Source organism: Labrus bergylta, chromosome 14, assembly GCF_963930695.1.
Source record: "Labrus bergylta chromosome 14, fLabBer1.1, whole genome shotgun sequence".
NCBI lineage: Eukaryota > Metazoa > Chordata > Actinopteri > Labriformes > Labridae > Labrus > Labrus bergylta.
Window position 1 is genome coordinate 28,328,428 of NC_089208.1, and position 18,808 is coordinate 28,347,235.

General features: G+C 38.4%; 3 protein-coding genes and 2 non-coding genes across 10 annotated transcripts in view; all 5 read right to left on the reverse strand.

Annotated features, from left to right (window-relative positions):
* jhy (junctional cadherin complex regulator) overlaps positions 1–2,849 on the reverse strand; it is a 29,587-nt gene extending 26,738 nt beyond the window's left edge. The window contains exon 1 of the mRNA XM_020646034.3: positions 2,498–2,849. Within this exon, the coding sequence (XP_020501690.2) occupies positions 2,498–2,829 (332 nt within the window). The 5' untranslated portion in view covers positions 2,830–2,849. The remainder of the gene's footprint in view (positions 1–2,497) is intronic.
* Positions 2,850–5,743: 2,894 nt separating this feature from the next.
* On the reverse strand, positions 5,744–10,233 carry hspa8 (heat shock protein 8). Of its 2 annotated transcripts, none has more exons than XM_020646064.3 (9): positions 10,084–10,233; positions 8,705–8,914; positions 8,213–8,418; positions 7,971–8,123; positions 7,303–7,858; positions 6,980–7,182; positions 6,576–6,774; positions 6,263–6,495; positions 5,744–6,182 (listed from the first exon to the last, which is right to left on the reverse strand). In XM_020646064.3, the coding sequence occupies exons 2-9, from the start codon at positions 8,907–8,909 to the stop codon at positions 5,982–5,984; spliced, it is 1,956 nt and encodes a 651-aa protein (XP_020501720.1). In that variant the 5' UTR covers positions 8,910–8,914; positions 10,084–10,233; the 3' UTR covers positions 5,744–5,981. The 2 variants fall into 2 exon arrangements, with proteins under 2 accessions (XP_020501720.1, XP_020501719.1); XM_020646063.3 differs by having other exon boundaries at positions 7,303–7,870.
* Positions 6,838–6,930, reverse strand: LOC114920937 (small nucleolar RNA SNORD14). Its single transcript, XR_003809224.1, has one exon. It is a non-coding gene; the product is annotated as a small nucleolar RNA SNORD14 (small nucleolar RNA).
* Positions 8,493–8,585, reverse strand: LOC114920936 (small nucleolar RNA SNORD14). The gene has a single exon (XR_003809223.1). It is a non-coding gene; the product is annotated as a small nucleolar RNA SNORD14 (small nucleolar RNA).
* Positions 10,234–10,853: 620 nt separating the features above from the next.
* LOC109993206 (cytotoxic and regulatory T cell molecule) lies at positions 10,854–18,781 on the reverse strand. Of its 5 annotated transcripts, none has more exons than XM_020646067.3 (11): positions 18,625–18,781; positions 16,793–16,942; positions 16,518–16,670; positions 15,460–15,579; positions 14,911–15,066; positions 14,260–14,454; positions 12,979–13,050; positions 12,612–12,680; positions 12,288–12,437; positions 11,938–12,039; positions 10,854–11,263 (listed from the first exon to the last, which is right to left on the reverse strand). In XM_020646067.3, exons 1-11 carry the CDS (start codon positions 18,668–18,670, stop codon positions 11,088–11,090), a joined length of 1,389 nt encoding a protein of 462 aa, XP_020501723.1. In that variant the 5' UTR covers positions 18,671–18,781; the 3' UTR covers positions 10,854–11,087. The 5 variants fall into 5 exon arrangements, with proteins under 5 accessions (XP_020501723.1, XP_020501724.1, XP_020501722.1 ...); XM_020646068.3 differs by having other exon boundaries at positions 10,855–11,263; positions 14,260–14,457; positions 16,802–16,942; XM_020646066.3 differs by having other exon boundaries at positions 10,855–11,263; positions 14,260–14,457.
* Between the last annotated feature and the right edge of the window lie 27 nt (positions 18,782–18,808).

An 18,808-nucleotide genomic window follows, 5' to 3' on the forward strand; every position in this document is an offset into this window, starting at 1 on the left:
ACTCAAATATACTTTGGCAATATCTGCTGTGAGATAGGTGTTACATGCAGTGAAGAGGAATGAATAGAGTTGCTTAAATAGGAATCTTTTGCTTGAATGCGGAATCTCCATTGGGTTTGTAAACTATGCAATGGCTCTGTGTGAAAAGGCTTATCTGCTTTGAGTAGAGGGCATGATGAGAACATGATGATGTGAATGGGACTGTGTCTACTCCCTCGGCGCTATGAGATGGAGCCTTTTGTGAGAATATGTCACGGTCATTTTCCTCTGAAACAATGTGTTTTGGAAACAGACGGACACTCAGTGGGCATCAATCTGTGTGGGTTAATGACAGGAGAAGGCAGAGTGGCCCTTTTCTATTTTGGAGGGAGATGACTATCAGGCGGAGTCTGAAGGAAAAAAAACAGTAAGAGACAACAAGAGTGCACAAACAGATGTGGTTGTTGTCCTCACTACAGAAGCTGCAGCTCCATCAAAAGAGAGAAAGACGGATCTCCTCTACAGCAACAATGATCCCTGTTAATGGACCACGAGTGACCACTTACTGTGATCCACCCAGACAAAACAAAAATCTAATTCCCCCCCCAATGTAGCATTAGTCCCATGCATCATTGTGAAGTAATGAATGCAGGCTATTTATCTGTTATTATCGGTGTGCTGTTTAAAGTGAAAGGTTTGATTGCTGTGTTCATCAAGCTTGTTATTTTCTGTCTAAGCACAACTATTATCTGCTTAATTTAATGAATTTGGCACAGACAGTGAGAGTGACAGTCCAGTTCAATGGGCAAACTGAACAAGGCCGTCCACATACCTCATCAAGGTCAACAGCTTATTGCTGCATATATAGAAAACACTGTAATGCACTAAACTACGCAGCCAATAATGTGATGACAACAGTATGTAAACCCAACTCATCCCACACAACACATCATTCAGTTTTCATCAAACTGACAGAAAGAGTTTCTTTGAACAAATGGAGATATCTGTTGTTACAGTCACCAATTACTGCCATCTACTGGCCAAACCGCATAACTCTACAACAGAATTAGTTAATGTCAATGCCATGTTAATTTGTGTTTAATTTATTTGATATATTATTGTAAAAACAAATAAAAAAAAAAGCTAATGCTAAAAACCACATCTCAGTCCTACAGAGGATTATGAGAGCGAGGCACGAGAAAAAGTGACAACTTTGCAGTGGTGTATGAGAAAAGTCAAGATTTAAGTTGTAGTTTTAAAATTAGAATGGGTTATGAGTTGAAATACATCAAATTAAGACTCCTTTTGGTCCTCCGCTCTATTGTTGTCCAAACGATTTCAAAGACAAATCTCTTGCACACACTCTCTTCCTGTGACCTATTTCTTCACTACTATGATTGCACATACCTTGGTTAAAATCTATCCTACCTACACAATCACAAGGCTGTGAATTAAATAATCAGTATTGCACAATATTGTTTTACAAATTCACGATAAATTCTAAATATTTTCTTGAATTCTTTACTTTTGTCACTTCTTCTTTCATAATCTCTTTACAGATATAGATAGGGGTATGCCATAAGGGCTTTGCGTATTAACACTTTGTCACCTTTCCCTATCATTCTTTCATTTTATAAAACACTTTGTTTTTGAAAAGAAAATGATTGGTCTATGAACGAATATGGTTGAATGGCCTAAACTGGTCTGCAGACAGACGGATCCCAGTTTGTAGATTCATTAGTAGGTCATCAGATCAAATAATGCACCACATGAATAAAAAAAACAATAAATAAACCTCAAAATTAAATATAAAATTAGATACAGCTACAAATTCAACACAACACATACAATAGTCTCAAATATAGCAAATCTCAAATCTCAAAGATTTTAATCAAAAATATACCTTCAAAGAACACAGCCATACAGTATTCAGTGTGTCAGTGTGTAATAACTGTGTGCAGATTTGTGTGCAGATATATTCACTGTGAATATACATGTATGTATATATATATTATGTAATTTAAATGATCAATATACGCACACTTATTTATGTAAATACTGTAATTGACATCTTAATTGACTCATCTGTCACATAACTGCATTTTACTTATTATCATGTTACTTCAGCATCTTTTGCACTATTCACCACTGCACTGTTTCATATTTAGTCATTTTAGTCTTTTCTTATTATGTTTATTGTTGATATTTAATGTTCTACCTGTTCATAAGAGAGCACAGTTCACCAAAGTTAAATTCCTTGTGTGTGTAAGCATACCTGGCCAATAAATTCTGATTCTGATTCTAATTCAAATTTGTTAAAGTGCAATTACAGCTACAGAGATGTTAATGTTAGTACACTAATCAAGTGATATTTCCTGTGACAGGAGCTGCTGCAACCTGCTGGTCACAGCCGATGTATATGCCCTATAGTGAGACTTAGAATACTGTGATTTAAGTGCAACCTCTTCTTCTTCTAAATCTTCTTCTAAACATAGAATGAGCTGCGTTTGTAACATACCTTGTTCCTTCTCTTTCTTCCATGTCTGTTCTCTGTAACAGGGAAGGACTCCTTTTGGCACGACTATGTGTTGCTTCTTCTAAACTATCGTATACATGGAGATATTCAATGTCACCATCATTTGTGTCTCCAGACAGTAAGCTGTCATCATTCTCCTGTTGAAGCACCATGTATTTGTTTTCATCATGGTGACTGATGTTCATCTGGACCTGCTGTTGGTACGCTCTCTCCTGTGCTAAACTCTCCGTGTCTGACTCCACTGACTCCCACTGTTGCTTCTCTTGCTCTGTCTTCTTCTGGCGCATCTTTTCATGGTTCAGTCCTTTATCCATGATTAAATTGTCCGTTGGCAATCTGTGTTATAAAGAAAAGTTTATTGTTAAAGTAGACAGCATAGTTTAAAAGTAGCTGATGTATAAAGGAACATTCATTTTATCGTTTCTATTCTTTGAGTCACACATTTCTTCCTCTGTTCAGTGCAGATATGAGACATCGCAGAGCTCATAATCTGATGTACTTCACCACCATCATCTGCCATCTCCACTTAAAGTGAATACTTTAAAATCTGGGCCCTACTCTTTAAAGAGCCAAATGACTAATGAGTACATAAAGCTTTAGTTATAACAGTTTCAACATGATCAGAGGTAATCTGCACAAAGAAAGTATGTTGAATAAAAGTGTTTATTTTTTTTTTACACAAAGTCACCAGACTTCATTCTGTCTTAATAAAATGTATTTTCTTCTTTACAAAAAGATCGTAGGCAGTGTTTCCCTACCGTTATATATATATATATTTTTTTTAGATTTACTTTTGGGCATTTTGTGCCTTTATTGGAGAAATAGGACAGTGGACAGAGTTGGAAATCAGGGAGACAGAGAGTGGGGAATGACATGTGAGAAACGAGCCGCAGGTCAGATTTGAACCTGGACGGCCCAAGGACTACAGCCTACATCACCCTAACTACTTTTTGTACCTTTAACTAATTTAGAACCAAAAATAGGGATGTAAAGATTAATCGTAAAATCATGCTAAAATGAAATTGATTCAAAGGTGTCAAGTTCACAGATTCGTACTCTTAAAAATGAACCACAATAATATAGTGAGCATCAGCAGCTCTAGAGCAAGATTTAGAAATTGATGACAGACCACCGTCTTTTAAATCGGAGGTGTGGAAACATTTTGGCTTCTCCAACACAGAAAATGAAAGAGGTGAGAAGATAACAGACGAGAGCAAATATTACAAGACAGAGAGCCAGCAGCCCTGAAAGGAATCTTTTTCACTCCCTGTCTACAGTCTCATTTTGTAAAATAAATCATGAGAGAATCATATCATGAACCTAGTATCATGAATCGTATTGTGAGTTGAGTGAATCATTGTAAACAGGTTCAAAAAAGGCCCCAATTCCCCTTAAATCTACACAATCAACATGTCTCAGCATGTCACAATAGACACTTTAATTTTAATTATGGAGAAAGCACAGGGGTCATAATGATGCCTCCTTATTATTTAGGTTTTCCAGTAGGTCTAAGACGTCTTGTGTTCAAACTTCACATTACAGGTCTCTGAAACTAATCCATGCTTTGTGGATTATTAATGCTTTTTTTTTTACTTTGTCATGTTGACCTCTGTTAATAATGTTTTTAATTTAAGGAGAAGGGCTTTAATTCATTTTCTAATGATTTGTGCAGTCATGACTCCAGCTCATTCATCCTGTCTGTGAGCTGCACATTATTGTCAGTAGAAGATTTAACAGGACTTTTTTTGGCTGTAAAATAAAGACAGCTCACAAAATATAAAATTCCATGAAAACTGTTCTGCTCCTCTGAGAGTTAACTATTAGTTACAGCGGTATAGGATATAACAAAACATATAGGTAATATTTGACTGACGTGATTTTAAAATGACATTTTAAATGTCTGTTGCACTGACATTGTGTTGCACTGACATTTATGCCTCATCATTACCTACAGAACCTGCACCTCAGGTGAGAGGCACACAAAGAGAGGAGGCTATTCAAGGTCGCACTGATTGTTGGCAAAACATAAAATTCATCGTGGATTTTTTTATATAAAAGAAAAAAAAATTGAAGCCAAAAGAAATGATGGCTCATTAAAGCGATGGCAATGTGAGCCTCATAACTGAAACCGCCACACCTGAGGGAGTTTCACTGAAGCCACCATCCATGTTATAGTGATTAATTACACCTGCGTTTGTAACGCTTGTTCATGTGATCTCGCTTATTGACTTCGGCGGAAAAATGTAATGCAGTTATAATACGCATTGAATGATTACATAAACGCCAAATAGAAACATAATGCCTACTATATCACATGTTGGAAAAGTAGTTGGGAATTTAATTCTGGACTCATTTTACATTTATTTTAAATTTAAGTGAAATGAAAGCATGCGTTTAAAATGTAGAGTTTTTTGGTACTTTGTCCCTTTTTAGCTCTAAAATATAACAGGAGGCCAGACTAAATCATAAGTGTTTGTGAAACACGAATGTGTGAGCTAGCATTTGGTCTACATTTAGCTAATGTCAAGCCTTCAGCTAGCTTTGCAGCTGTCGTGTATTTTGACAAACTCAGAGTAAACACATTACTTTTTCACATATTATATTCAAAAAGACAATCAAATAAGGAATTAGTACACAAATGTAAAACACGGCGAGAGAAGTCGCTTAGACTCACCTGTTATTCTCCGTCAGTGATCTGCGAAACAATGTAACCATGGCAACGCCGACGTACCCATGCTGCCTTCAACTGCTGCTCGTAAAAGCTCCGACAATATATAGGCCTATCGCACATTTTTCTAACGGTCAGAAAATAACTAATTAAATACAATTAAGAGTTCAGTGTCTCTCTTCCACACTGGGTTTATCAAATACACCTCTAGTTTCCGTAATCAAGTCAAGGAAGCTTGGCTGGCCAGCAGATAGTGCTGTATAACCGTTAGTGCGTCTTGCGAGTCTCACGTTTAATACACTGTTCAGTGAATTACCTGGTCGTTTCTCTTGACCTGGTGTTCCGGGTACCGTAATAAATCTTATTAATTCTACATTATAGAATACTTTAAACTTTAGTGACATTACAGCAAGCATTTCTTTCATAGAAGAACGTCTGCGCCTCTTATATCTACTACACATTAACAGTATTTTAACGTTAGTAGAGCCATACGAAAAAAGTCATTTTCATAAACAGCTTCTTGCCGTAGATACAAACACAAAATATAGATAAGACAGGCAGAGGGTTACAAGAGTGTTTATTTTTCAGTGACATCTCAGTATATAAAAACTTTACCAGATGTGAATTTGCAGCTTTATTGTGCCCACTTGAAATTGTTCCCAGTTGTGTCACAAACAATGCAATCAATGTGATCCATGAACCCCAGTATTTTATTCACTCAATAGCTTGTTGATGCTTGTGCCATGAGGGTTACTTTCTTAGAAAACATCTGAGGAGTGGATAAAGTGATGGAATGGTTTAGTCGACCTCCTCAATGGTTGGTCCAGAGGATCCACCGCCACCAGGTGCGGCACCACCTGCTCCAGGGAAGCCACCAGGCATACCCTCTGGCATACCACCAGGCATGCCACCTGCACTCTGATACAGCTTGGTGATGATGGGGTTGCACACCTTCTCCAGCTCCTTCTGTTGATGCTCGTATTCCTCCCTCTCTGCAGTCTGCAAAAGAACAACATTTCAGTATTTTGGCACAAACATGTCATCATAAACAAAATCTAGTACGTTTATTATTAATGTACCTGGTTCTTGTCCAGCCAGCTTATGACCTCGTTGCACTTGTCCAAAATCTTCTGCTTGTCATCATCACTGATCTTGCCAGCAAGCTTCTCGTCCTCCACTGTGGACTTCATGTTGAAAGCATACGACTCCAGGCCGTTCTTGGCAGACACCTTGTCACGCTGGACATCATCTTCAGCCTTGTACTGCTCAGCTTCCTGAACCATGCGCTCAATGTCCTCCTTGCTGAGGCGACCTAGGAACAAAAATTCAAAGTGTCAGAAAAATAGTGGTGGAGTAGTTTCAGAGTGTTGTCAAATTTAAACTTTAACTCACCCTTGTCATTGGTGATGGTGATCTTGTTCTCCTTTCCAGTGCTCTTGTCGACAGCAGACACATTCATGATACCGTTGGCATCAATATCAAATGTCACCTCAATCTGGGGAACACCACGAGGAGCAGGAGGGATACCCGTCAGCTCAAACTTGCCCAGCAGGTTGTTGTCCCTGGTCATGGCCCGCTCACCCTCGTACACCTGTCGAAAAGATACTGTTAGCACAATTTTTTTTTTTTTGTAAACACTTGCGTCATCTTTATTTCGCTCAGACATCCAAGGAAGGTCAGGGCCATCTTTGGTCTTGCGACCTCTGGTGGAAACTACGAATGGCAGGAATAAACGTCATCACTGCGAGTATAATAAAAATAAATAACTGAAATGGACATAAAGATGAAGCACTCACCTGGATGAGCACACCAGGCTGGTTGTCTGAGTAGGTGGTGAAGGTCTGGGTCTGTTTGGTAGGAATGGTGGTGTTACGTTTGATCAGGACTGTCATGACACCGCCAGCGGTTTCAATTCCCAGAGACAGAGGGGTGACGTCAAGGAGCAGCAGGTCCTGCACATTCTCAGACTTGTCACCAGACAGGATGGCAGCCTGGACAGCTGTAAAATTAAAAGACAAAAAGAGCATGAAGGAAAACTCTAGCACATTAAGGCCCAGTACTGCTCTCCTTACCAAGATTCATCTTAAATGATATTTGCACCCTGGCTGTAGACACATACCTGCTCCATAGGCCACAGCCTCATCTGGATTGATGCTCTTGTTCAGCTCCTTTCCGTTGAAGAAATCCTGGAGGAGCTTCTGAATCTTGGGGATACGGGTGGAGCCACCGACCAACACAATGTCATGAATCTGCCCTTTATCCATCTTGGCATCACGGAGAGATTTCTCCACGGGGTCCAAGGTACCACGGAAGAGATCAGCGTTGAGCTCCTCAAAGCGAGCCCTGGTGATTGAGGTGTAGAAGTCGACTCCCTCATACAAAGAGTCAATTTCAATGCTGGCCTGGGTACTGGAAGACAGGGTGCGCTTTGCCCTCTCGCAAGCGGTGCGCAGACGACGAACAGCCCTCTTGTTGTCACTGATGTCCTTTTTGTACTTGCGCTTGAACTCTGCAATGAAGTGGTTGACCATGCGGTTGTCGAAATCTTCTCCACCAAGATGTGTGTCTCCAGCAGTGGATTTGACCTCAAAGATACCATCCTCAATGGTCAAGATGGAAACATCAAAGGTGCCACCACCAAGATCAAAGATGAGAACGTTCCTTTCAGCCCCAACCTGAAATGAATTCTGTTTTCAGCTCAGATGTTTAAACAAAGTCAAGGACCAACAAAATCCTTGTGAATGTAGAAAGTCTGGAAAAAAAACAAATTGGTCAAGCATTTTCTACCTTTTTGTCCAGTCCATAGGCAATGGCTGCTGCAGTTGGTTCATTGATGATACGCAGAACATTGAGGCCAGAGATTGTGCCAGCATCCTTAGTAGCCTGGCGCTGAGAGTCATTGAAGTAGGCTGGCACAGTAATTACAGCATTGTTGACAGTCTGAGGAAATAAATGGAAAACAATGAAACATCAGCACAGTTAAAGACCTACACTCAATATTTTATACAGAGATATGCCTAATGACTTACTTTTCCGAGGTAGGCTTCAGCAATCTCCTTCATCTTTGTCAGCACCATAGACGAGATCTCCTCTGGGTAGAAGCACTTTGTTTCACCCTTGTACTCAACTTGGACCTTGGGACGAGTGCTGTCATTGACGACATTAAATGGCCAGTGCTTCATGTCAGACTGCACAACTGTGTCGTCAAACCTACGGCCAATTAGTCGCTTGGCATCTGTAAAAACAAACAATTCTTTACTATTATGGGAGATGGGGTGGGAAAAACAACAAAGTTTTGTTTGTTAGTGATCACTCAGACATCCAAGGAAGGATTTGGCCATCTTTGGTCTTTCAACCTCTGGTGGAAACTACGAATGGCAGGAATAATCGTCATCACAGTGATCCATGAGTCACTTGGAACTCTTGTGTAATATTTGTCTCAAGTTAACATGTGAAACTTAAGCCATTGTTGCAAGAAAAAGAAAAAGAACACATTGACAGCACTATTGTTCAATTCTTACCAAAGACTGTGTTGGTGGGGTTCATGGCAACCTGATTCTTGGCTGCATCTCCAATCAGCCTCTCACTGTCTGTGAAGGCCACATAGCTGGGTGTGGTCCTGTTGCCCTGGTCGTTGGCAATGATTTCAACTTTGCCATGCTGGAACACCCCAACACAGGAGTAGGTGGTCCCAAGGTCAATACCTACTGCTGGTCCCTTAGACATGTTTCCTAAGGGAGAAAGAAAGAATATAAGTTACATTCCAATTTAAATCTTGAAATTAAACAATTTAAGCCAAGGACTAATGTCACAACACCAGCTAGAACACAAATATAATGATCTTGATAAGACTAAACTTAGTATAGAAATATGATAAATCTATGGTATTTTTTTCCATAGGCCTCAGTCAGTATTCTGGTTACTGTCTTTTCAGTAAACATTAATTTAAATAACACATGGAGTCTCTGAACTGACTCTAATTGTTACAATAATTGTAATGTTGCACGACACTGGCTGCTATTGCTGTAAAATGTTCAATCGCGGATTAATCAACTACTCTGAAATATAGCACAATAAACTAATAATTCAAGGCCAAACTATATGTGTTCATTCATTGCAGACTAAAAACAAATTTACTCAGTGACCATATCCATCAACGAAATTAACAAAAATAGGTTAAACTTGTTATATTGTTCCTCCACATTTAAGTAGCACACAGGCTATTGTTGCTACACTGGGGCTCACGATGCGGTTTAGGATTAAGATTAGGGATGGTAAAAAAGAAAAAGAAAAATGGCGATCAGCACCGACCGCGTGACAAGTGAGCCGGCAAGTTGCCAACGACAAGCAGTGCTAGTGCCGGAAACGGCTAAAATGCTCATTACAGTAAGAGAAAAATATATTCTAATACACGTTACAAATATAACACTGCCGTAGGATTACTATACGGTCTCAACCAAATGAAAATGGAACAAAGACAGCCTGGACCTTGTAGTTACTCGATACTAAAGGCTTTTTATTCTGAAAAGAACAACCGGAAGTCTGTTGAAAACCCGTTTGCTTGACGTCGAGTGTTCGAGAACATTCTGGAACGTCTCCCTGTATTACTTCACCCTTCCCCCAACACCTCATCTTTCTGTTAAGAAACGATAGTTTATGTTGCAGTAACCCCGTACAGAGAATAAAGTATTAATCTACTTTTATCACCCATATTGTCGAAATTACGCAGCAATCACTTTAACCCAAATTCATTTGAGTTTATCAGTTAAAATCGCCAGTGACTTAACATAATAGCGTTACTATGGTGACTACCCCAACAACGTTCTCAATCCACGAATGTGGTAAATCAAGATTAAGAAAAATTATGCAGTTCTTGTTTATCAAAGAAATAATTACTCACCGGATTGATGGTAATTTAGGGTGTTGGGTGGGAATGGACAGCGGCGAGGTGATCTTGTCCTTGCCGGTATGCGAAGGGAAAGGAGGATGTTCAGTTAACGGGACCTTATATATGACCGGCAAAGAAGCCAATCAAACGTCGAGTTTATGCGTCTGTTCCAGCAGCCAACCAATGGCGCTCTGTATATTTGATGACGTAATTTGTCCTTCCTATTTCCTGCATTTCATAATCGCTGTGAAAGACCGCATGGCCTGGGAGATCTTTGTCCAGTGATAGCAAATGTAGATAGAGAACAAACCTTTTATTCATTCATTTTATATACAGTATGTATTGTTTTATTTAGCTCTAGAAGGAGCTTTAGTTCTTTTAAGGAATCATTGAGCAGTTGGCTAATTTTAGATATAGTTAAACAGCGAGCTGGGATGTAGCAACCTGAATCTTTTAAATGGAGATTGAGCAGAAAATACAATATTCTTTCTTATTTTGTAGTGTGTTCTGTAGTGTCTTCAACTATTGCATACGGCTTTGTATTTTTATAGTATAGTTGGTATGCTTTCTTTAATGAAATATGGACTGTTAGTGTTGCATGTTAGATTCTTAAAGAAACTTATTTTAACACAACGCTGTAATGTTAATTACGATGTAAATAAATTTGTGAACACACCTTTAGATGTCATCTAAAATGATGCCATTTACTGGAAACATTCAAAACATAGATTGTCTGATATGCAAATTCATCCTTGAAATTCTCCTTAGGTATCACCAAATGTTCAAAAGAGAAAAATATTTTTTTATAGCAAAACATTTTATTTATAAATGTCAAAATCAACTTTACAGTATATACACAGCAGGTCACTTTACAAACCATATTTAACATGTATAACAAAAGCATTGTTTTAGCACATTATTTTCATTGTAAACATGTACTCTTGTCCCAGTGCAGTACATTAGATAATCAGCAGAAACTGTGAGCATTACAATGCTGCTTTTGACATTACTGATTGTTAGAGCTCTGTCTCCTTTATTTTACATTTGTCTGAAGTTTGTCCCAGAGTTTGAGATTGAGAGGTATGCTCTTTATTTTCACACTCCAATGCTGTCATTGCAGCCGTGTTAATCACTGAGGTGATCACTGTTGGTTCCTCTATGACATATGGTGTGAATGCTGTGTTGAAGAGCCCTGTGTGACAGAAAAAATATTTTAAAATCAGAAACAGGTTCATTCTTTCCATGTGTGCCCTGTTCCTGTGGAAAAATAATGATTGCCTACTTTTAAAATCTAGCATGCTCATATTGAAAGTGGGAAATAAAATGAGATGGGAATGATTTAGGAAGAAGGTTTTCTTTGAAAATGAAAGCAGTGGATAGTAGTCAAATTGTTTGTTTTCAAAATCACCATGTGTTGGGCACTTTGTTCATCAACTCCAATACAATAATCCATTAGACAGGTTGCAAATATATTTACACATGTACCAATTAAAATGTTACAAATCATAAAAAAATGTCGATTTAATTCAATGTTAAAAAATGTGAAATTACTGCAAGTTTGGAATTTATCTCCAAAATACTGTTAAGTTGACTTTAAATCAGATTCCTTAGTGTGAGGAAATAATGTTCCTTAGTGAGCATTGAGCACATGCTGTTCACACAGTTGAGGTTTAATACATCTTCAAAGCTTTAATTATTTAATAACCTCAAGATGAAAAATTACCCCACTTTATCAATATTTTAAACACTGGAGTAGAAGGAACTAGATCTTTGCAGTTCTATTACTCAGTTGGCGTGAATGTTATTTTCAGTACATTTCCGTCTTCCTGCAGAAGCCATAAAAGGAGTGCTGAGTCATGTGCATACCTCTGCGCCTTTGTCCTTGGGTGTTCCTCTCTTCCTGGCTTGTTTTCGATTTGCTGCTGTCCTCTGAGGGATCAGAATCTTCATTCTCTGCAACAATAAAAACTGTCATATATATAACATATATATATAATATATAATATTTAACACATTAAAAAAGAAAGTACTTGTAGCTCTGTTGTTTATGTCATACATCATTTTACAGCTTTTCTCAGCCATCACACCACCACAAAGGTTATGTTTCAGTCATTGTTGTCTTTAAAGTTTAAAACTATCAGCAGCTATAGTCCAGGTTATTGATTAGATGATTCGATAGATGCCCTGAAGAAATCATAATATTCTGCTCTGCTCACCTCTCTTCCATACGATGTGAGCTCTCCTCAGTTTGATGGCGAAAAATATCACAACCACCAGAAGACAGAGTATCAGAAATGTCACAAGAAAGACCAATAACCATGAACTTCCTGTCGTTCCTGCCTGCATCTTTGGGTTGTTAGAGCTCACTGTGAATGGAGAGAATTCTGGTGCTTAGTTTAGGAAAACCTTAATCACTCTTGAATACAATTACTTCGGTTTATGTGCATATTAATGGACTGTGATGTCATTTTATCCCCAGAGAATGTTGTCTTAAGTTTCATCTATGCAAACACATGGGACCTTCAACAGTGTAAATTTACCTGTTCTATTTCTCTCCGTTTGGTTTTGGGATGTGCTCTCCTCTGTTGTCTTGGCAACAGATATCCAGCCTTCAAGAAGAATCAAGGAGAAAGATTCAGTCATTGACACAGGCCTAAAAACTAGAAACTGCTGCAGCCTTTATCAACCATCCTTTCCAAATAGAACAGCTCATTGTAGTAATTATTTGTGGCCACTAGATGGCAACACACACACACACACACACACACACACACACACGCACACACACACACACACACACGCGCGCGCACACACACGCACACACACACACACACACACACAAACACGCACACACACACACACACACACACACACAGTTTCTGTAATCCTATGCACTGCTCAACATACTTGATGTGCTTGTTGCATTACTGTCAGAGTCGTTCCTCCTCCTGGTTGAGAGAGATGATGTCCCTGAGTCATCTGAAAGAAATGGGGATCATTTTAAAATAACTTTCATTGAAATATAAAAGTTAAGAAAGGTAAGTCTTTAGAGACTTTAGAGAAAAACTCCTTGTGATCTGCAAAGTGAAACTTTTTGTCTCCAAAGTGATTCTCTGTCTTCTTTACATTAAAATAACTCTGGCATCAAACATTGCAGTTTTCAACGACCTAAACTCTGAGGAGATGCTTTGTTTATTTCAGAAAAAAAACGTTTCACATGCATCAAGCTCTCAATCCTCTGAATTAATGAACTCTGAGTTTCACAACACACAGAGAGACTTCCGTCACAGGAAACAGATCTGGTGGTATCATAAGTACAGTGGTTGTAAAGCACATGATCTAAATACAATCTTAACACAAAATACTGTATGTGTAGTTTCCATCGATGGTTATTACAGGTTGTGATCAAAATCATACATTTATAAGACAAAGTAATAAATAAAGGCATGTAGTATTGGCATAAGCCTTTCAGAGCTTATCTAAATGTGTTTATATGAACAATATTAAAAGTGCACTATGGAGTTTTTTTTTAGAGAAAAGTGAAAGTTGTAGAAGTGTACAGATTCTGTGGTATATGTTCATAACTCTAAACACAAGCTATCCTCAGAGGAACATTTGGTCCTTATAACACTGTTTGAAGATATAATTATACGCGAGAACTTATGCTGGGGGGTCCTCAAGAGTGAAAGTGTAACTCTCCCGGTTTTTAATACCAAACAGTGTTCCAGGGAAACATTTTATACATATTCTAACCCCCAACTGTCCGGTTGAGAGACGACTGACTCTACCAACTGAGTCACAGCTGCCCCTTTAATCATGTACAGCATACCTGTTCTGAGGTTTTCCATGACTTGTTTTCAAGATTCAGTCCCTTGTTTTACATCTCTACTCAAGACATTTTTTTATAAAAATGCTTTTACTCTGTGATTTCAGTAATTGTTCTTATTTTAATTTTATTAGTCTGATTTTGTTGTCTGCGTGTTTACTCTCTGCCTGTTGCTTTAATTGTCTCTCTGCTTTTATTTTCTGTTGTAAAGCACTTTGTTACTTATATAGAAAAGTGCTATACAAATAAAGTATTATTATTGTTTTTTAGTGTGCTGTATGAATAAAGTCACTTCACTTGACTGAAAGGTTTTGTCAGTTTGACTGTTTCATTAGTATCATTTCAAAAACCGTTCTTCTCACCCGAAGTGCTGAGAGGTGAGCCGGTGGTTGACACAGTGCTTCCTGTCGCTGGAGAAGTTGATAACCTTATAGGGTGGTCGGATGTTGCCCCTGTCACATCTGTTGTTCTGGACCTGCTACTGGTTCTCATCACCCCTGTGGGCTCTGAAGGGTGCTCTGTGAGTGAGCTGGTTGTGGTTGAGTAGGGGGATTTTGCTGCTGTGACCGAGAGAGAGAGAGAGAGAGTCATATTTTATTCTTAAGGAAGAGGCAGTATTCAGTTAATAATAAATCAGGTTCATGCTGACATTTGATCAATCACACATCTATTTTTAAAATACAGGCAACATGACTATTTACAGGGAAAAAGGAAATGTAATGGGGTTTTTTTGTTTTATGGTCAAGCTCCACGGTTTCGTCAAGCTGTTGACACAACTCATGAGAGAAAAACCCTCCCACTGCTTCCCCAGTTTTGTGACAACACAACTACTCTTTCCCAGTTCCTCATATAAGCAGAAGAAAATCTAAGTAAACACATTTTGGTTGTGAAATATTCACTTGCACTTCTCTGTCAGTGAATATATGACTATATATGAATATATTTGACAAAGACGGTCAAATGTGAGAGAAACATAGACAGAGTGGCCTACAGATGAACTACATAGCACTCACCATCTCGTCCGATTTTCACAAAGTTCATCAGAGGCTGTGAGTGCAGAGCTGGATGTCGAACGAGGCATTTCACTGTGACTCTCCTGTTCGGCGGGATAATGGTCATTGTATCCATAGAGACATATGTTTTATCTTCATGAAGAACTTGGGCTTGAGCTGTGGAACAGGACATCTGTCATAAGTGACATTTCTTATCTCTAATTATGTTTGTAGCCATTTCAATTTCTTACAGCTAAAGCATTCATTTTGTCTCTTAATCAGTGAGGATAATCTGTTTTTGTAAGTTTGTGTTCTTCACCACATATTCAAACTTCATAACAAAGTGCTACGTGTTCAAAATAATGTGTCGATGGTCACATGTCACATGACACACATGTCCATAAATTCTTTATAGCCTAAATGCACAAAACTTCAGGATAAAATGAAACACAAATAGAATAAAGTGTGAGTATAAATTCAAGTCAAAACCTTTCTGGTTACTTCGCTTCACTACTTAATTACAATGAAGCTTTTGCCATTTATTCTTAACATAAGTTATTCCCAGCTTACCCTGAAATTCAGGCCCATTGTTGAATTTCCAGTAGATCTGAGGAGGGTGGTTGTTCCCTTCAGCTGTGCACTTTACCACAGTCCTTCCTTCATGCTTTGCTACATTCATTTTGGGATGACCTTGAAAAGAAAGACAGCACATTTCAAGTTAACCTGTTTTAAATGATCAAGCAGAAAATAGTAGGATGAGTTGAACAATTTCCTTTAATATTTTTGTTTTTGATTTTAGTATCTACAATGGACGTTGGCAAGCAAGGGCAACCAACCCGCAGCAACTTACATTACATTATGTGCAGCAAATTCAGAAACACTAGTCTTCAAAAGTCAAAGCAAAAGTCACAAAAAATCCAACGACTGAAATGGGCAGTAAACTCAACCTCCTGATGGTCCAGAGCTCAAATGGCTGGTGTTTTGTTTCTCTCTCTCTTTCTTAATATTATACATTTAAATACAGCTTGTTAATTTGAATCGTAAAAAGTATGTATATAAAAAATTAAGACAATGATAAAAATGGCCAACAGTCACTCTGTGAGTGGTTACACAAATGTTGGCATCAGAGTCTTATTTAAGGGGAAACGTGAAGGGGGGATGGTTAGAAAACAGTTAGCCCTGCAGCTAGCTCCAGGTAGATTCCAGGCCAGATTGGCTTTAAATGTCATTGTTCATGTTTTTGCATAGCTTTTGATGTTAATACAATTGTTTTTTTGGCTTTTGCAGCACATTTCCTTCATTTGCAGCATGTTTCAGTTGTACCATTTGTTTTGGAATTTTCCATACTCTTTTCAATTAAAATCATGTCAGAATTTTTTGCATGGTTTTCCCAATGTAAGATGTTTTGGATGTTGCAAAGTTGCAGGTTGACTGCACTTGTCGGCCACTTTAAAAATGTCCCCAGCAGTGCAGAATGAGTTCATCTTTTTATATAAAAGTAACAGTACAAAAAATAATCTGCAGTTCTTTTTCATTTCGGAGGACTCTGGTATGGTTTGTTGGAATAAAGGCCTCACTGTCACGCTGTCTATAAGTTGTGACTGAATCAATGAAAAAGTTAAACTCACCTATAACAGTGACCTCCACCTTCTTCTCTGTCAGGTGCTGACCGTACTGAGAGCATGTGTAGATACCTCCATCCCTAAAGGTGACACTGGAAATACTGATAGTGAATTCTGACTTAGACAGCTTGATGATGTTGTGGCGTTTGTCCTTCAAAGCTGGGAGTGAGGGGAAAAAAGATCAATATTCTTAATAAGAGTATGAGTTCAAAACACATCTGATCATTTAAGTTACTAGTTGTAGAACATTTGTCACTGTAATTAAGGGGGGTAAAACCTACTTTCTTCACCTTTATTATGACTGAAGAACATGATGAATCCGTCAGGGTTCTTCCACTCCACATTTGTCAGGTGAGCATCAGTGATTGGGCACTTCAGGTGAACTGTTTGACCGTATTTCACAGCCAAACGCTGCCACGCGCCAACTGAAACTGTAAACGAATCAATAAGAACATTGATATCTAAATTATTCTCAACCATCAACAAGATGGGGTTAAATAAAACATGTAGCGTTTCACAGATTGACATCTTTTCCAGACATTAACCCCTCACAAAGAAATGACTGGACGTCTATTTATCTCAAGTCAGGAGCCTTTAAGTCGTTTTTTTTATTTTCCTGAGGTGTCCGAAGTGGAAGCTCCACTTATCACTCATCTGTTCGCCTCTTTGCCTCCCACCGCATGTTTTACTTTCTCTGTATGTGCGTGTGTGTGTGTATGTGTGTGTGTGTGTGTGTGTGTGTGTGTATTTCTGTAGGCTAAGTACAGAGGTGGTGTGAATTGGTAATGGGGTATGCAGCTTTGAAGCATGCAGCCCCCCTGTCACACATCGGATACATGTCAATGAGACAGGAAGTTGTGTGGTCTGACCAAAAGAGAAAGTAACAACATTTGTAAGAAAAATGTTAAACTTCTGTGGGTTGTTGGGAGGACTTTGGGTACTTTTTCTTTCCTATGGGGGTCAGAATGGCGAGCTGTTTGGAAAACAAAAATGTGACGGAACACTGACACCAGGGGGAGGGGGAGGGGGGGTGGTGAGGTCACACATACAGTAGGAAACAGTATCAGACTTACTGAAGGACATGACACTGACATATGGCAGATAGCTCAAAGTTTAGTTCAAACAGATTAAAATAAAGTACTTTATACATAGTTCATCATTTTAAACTCTAAACTAAGTTAACAGTCTATAAAAAGAATAAGTCGGCTACATGTTAAAGCTACTCTCTTTCAGGGTTAGGGTTAGAGCCTCCTACAGCCTATTTCCATTCCTCCATTCATCCTTAATCACTCACAAGTTTTACCCACATTTAGGACATAAACTACTATAACATGTCTTGTTTTTATAAATATCACGAGGATATGTTCTAGGAAAGGGCTACGGTTTTATTTACATTTAATTAATAACATAAAGACATCTACAGACATCTGCAGAGTCCCTCTGTACCTTTAAGAAAAAGCTCTTTCATGAATACCTACTAACTTAATGATGATGGTCTCCATATTATTGATGATGATGATGGTAATGACGATGGTTTTTGTTTGATAACGATGACTTATAAGATGCTCAGAACGCGAGCAGTCGGGAACTATACTAATGTTCTCGTTCATCAGAATGTTTAAGTGTCTGACTGTCTAAGCAACATGTCTGCAACCAAAACATCCTCAGAGTCGCTCTGATTGGATAGTTACCTGCAAGTTAACCCTGATAGGTTGTTTGATTCAGACCTGCTAAGTTAATAAAAAGTATATACAAAGCAGGGCTCTCCCAGAAACAGATCAGACATTACTTCAAGTTTATAATGTTTGACATGCAATGATTAAAATACACATTTTAAATGAAATAATTTTACTTAGTGTCTCTTTAAATTAGAAGTGAGACAAAACATGTGGAAATTGGATGAGAATCCCATTTAAGCTTCAATTCATTATGGTACTGATAAACACATCAAATGCTACTTAGATTAACATTACACAATACACAACTTGCAACCATTAAATTGGCCGAGTTTGTTTGAAGGTTAATTTCCACTGTCAGATTTTAAAGCATCAGAACATTCTCAGGTGTAATGATCATCTTCAGTTTATAGTAAAGTAAATCTAAAGGGACTCACCGTGTACAAGCAACATGAAGACATAGAGCTGTAGCTTCTGTTTCATCTTTGACACTAACAATCACACTTCACTCTGGCTCATTTCCTCATCTCTACATCTACTTGTACTCTGCTGAGGGACCTTCCATGACATCACAGCCCGTGGTTTCCACAGACGTTTTTTATTCATGTGATGCCTACAGTA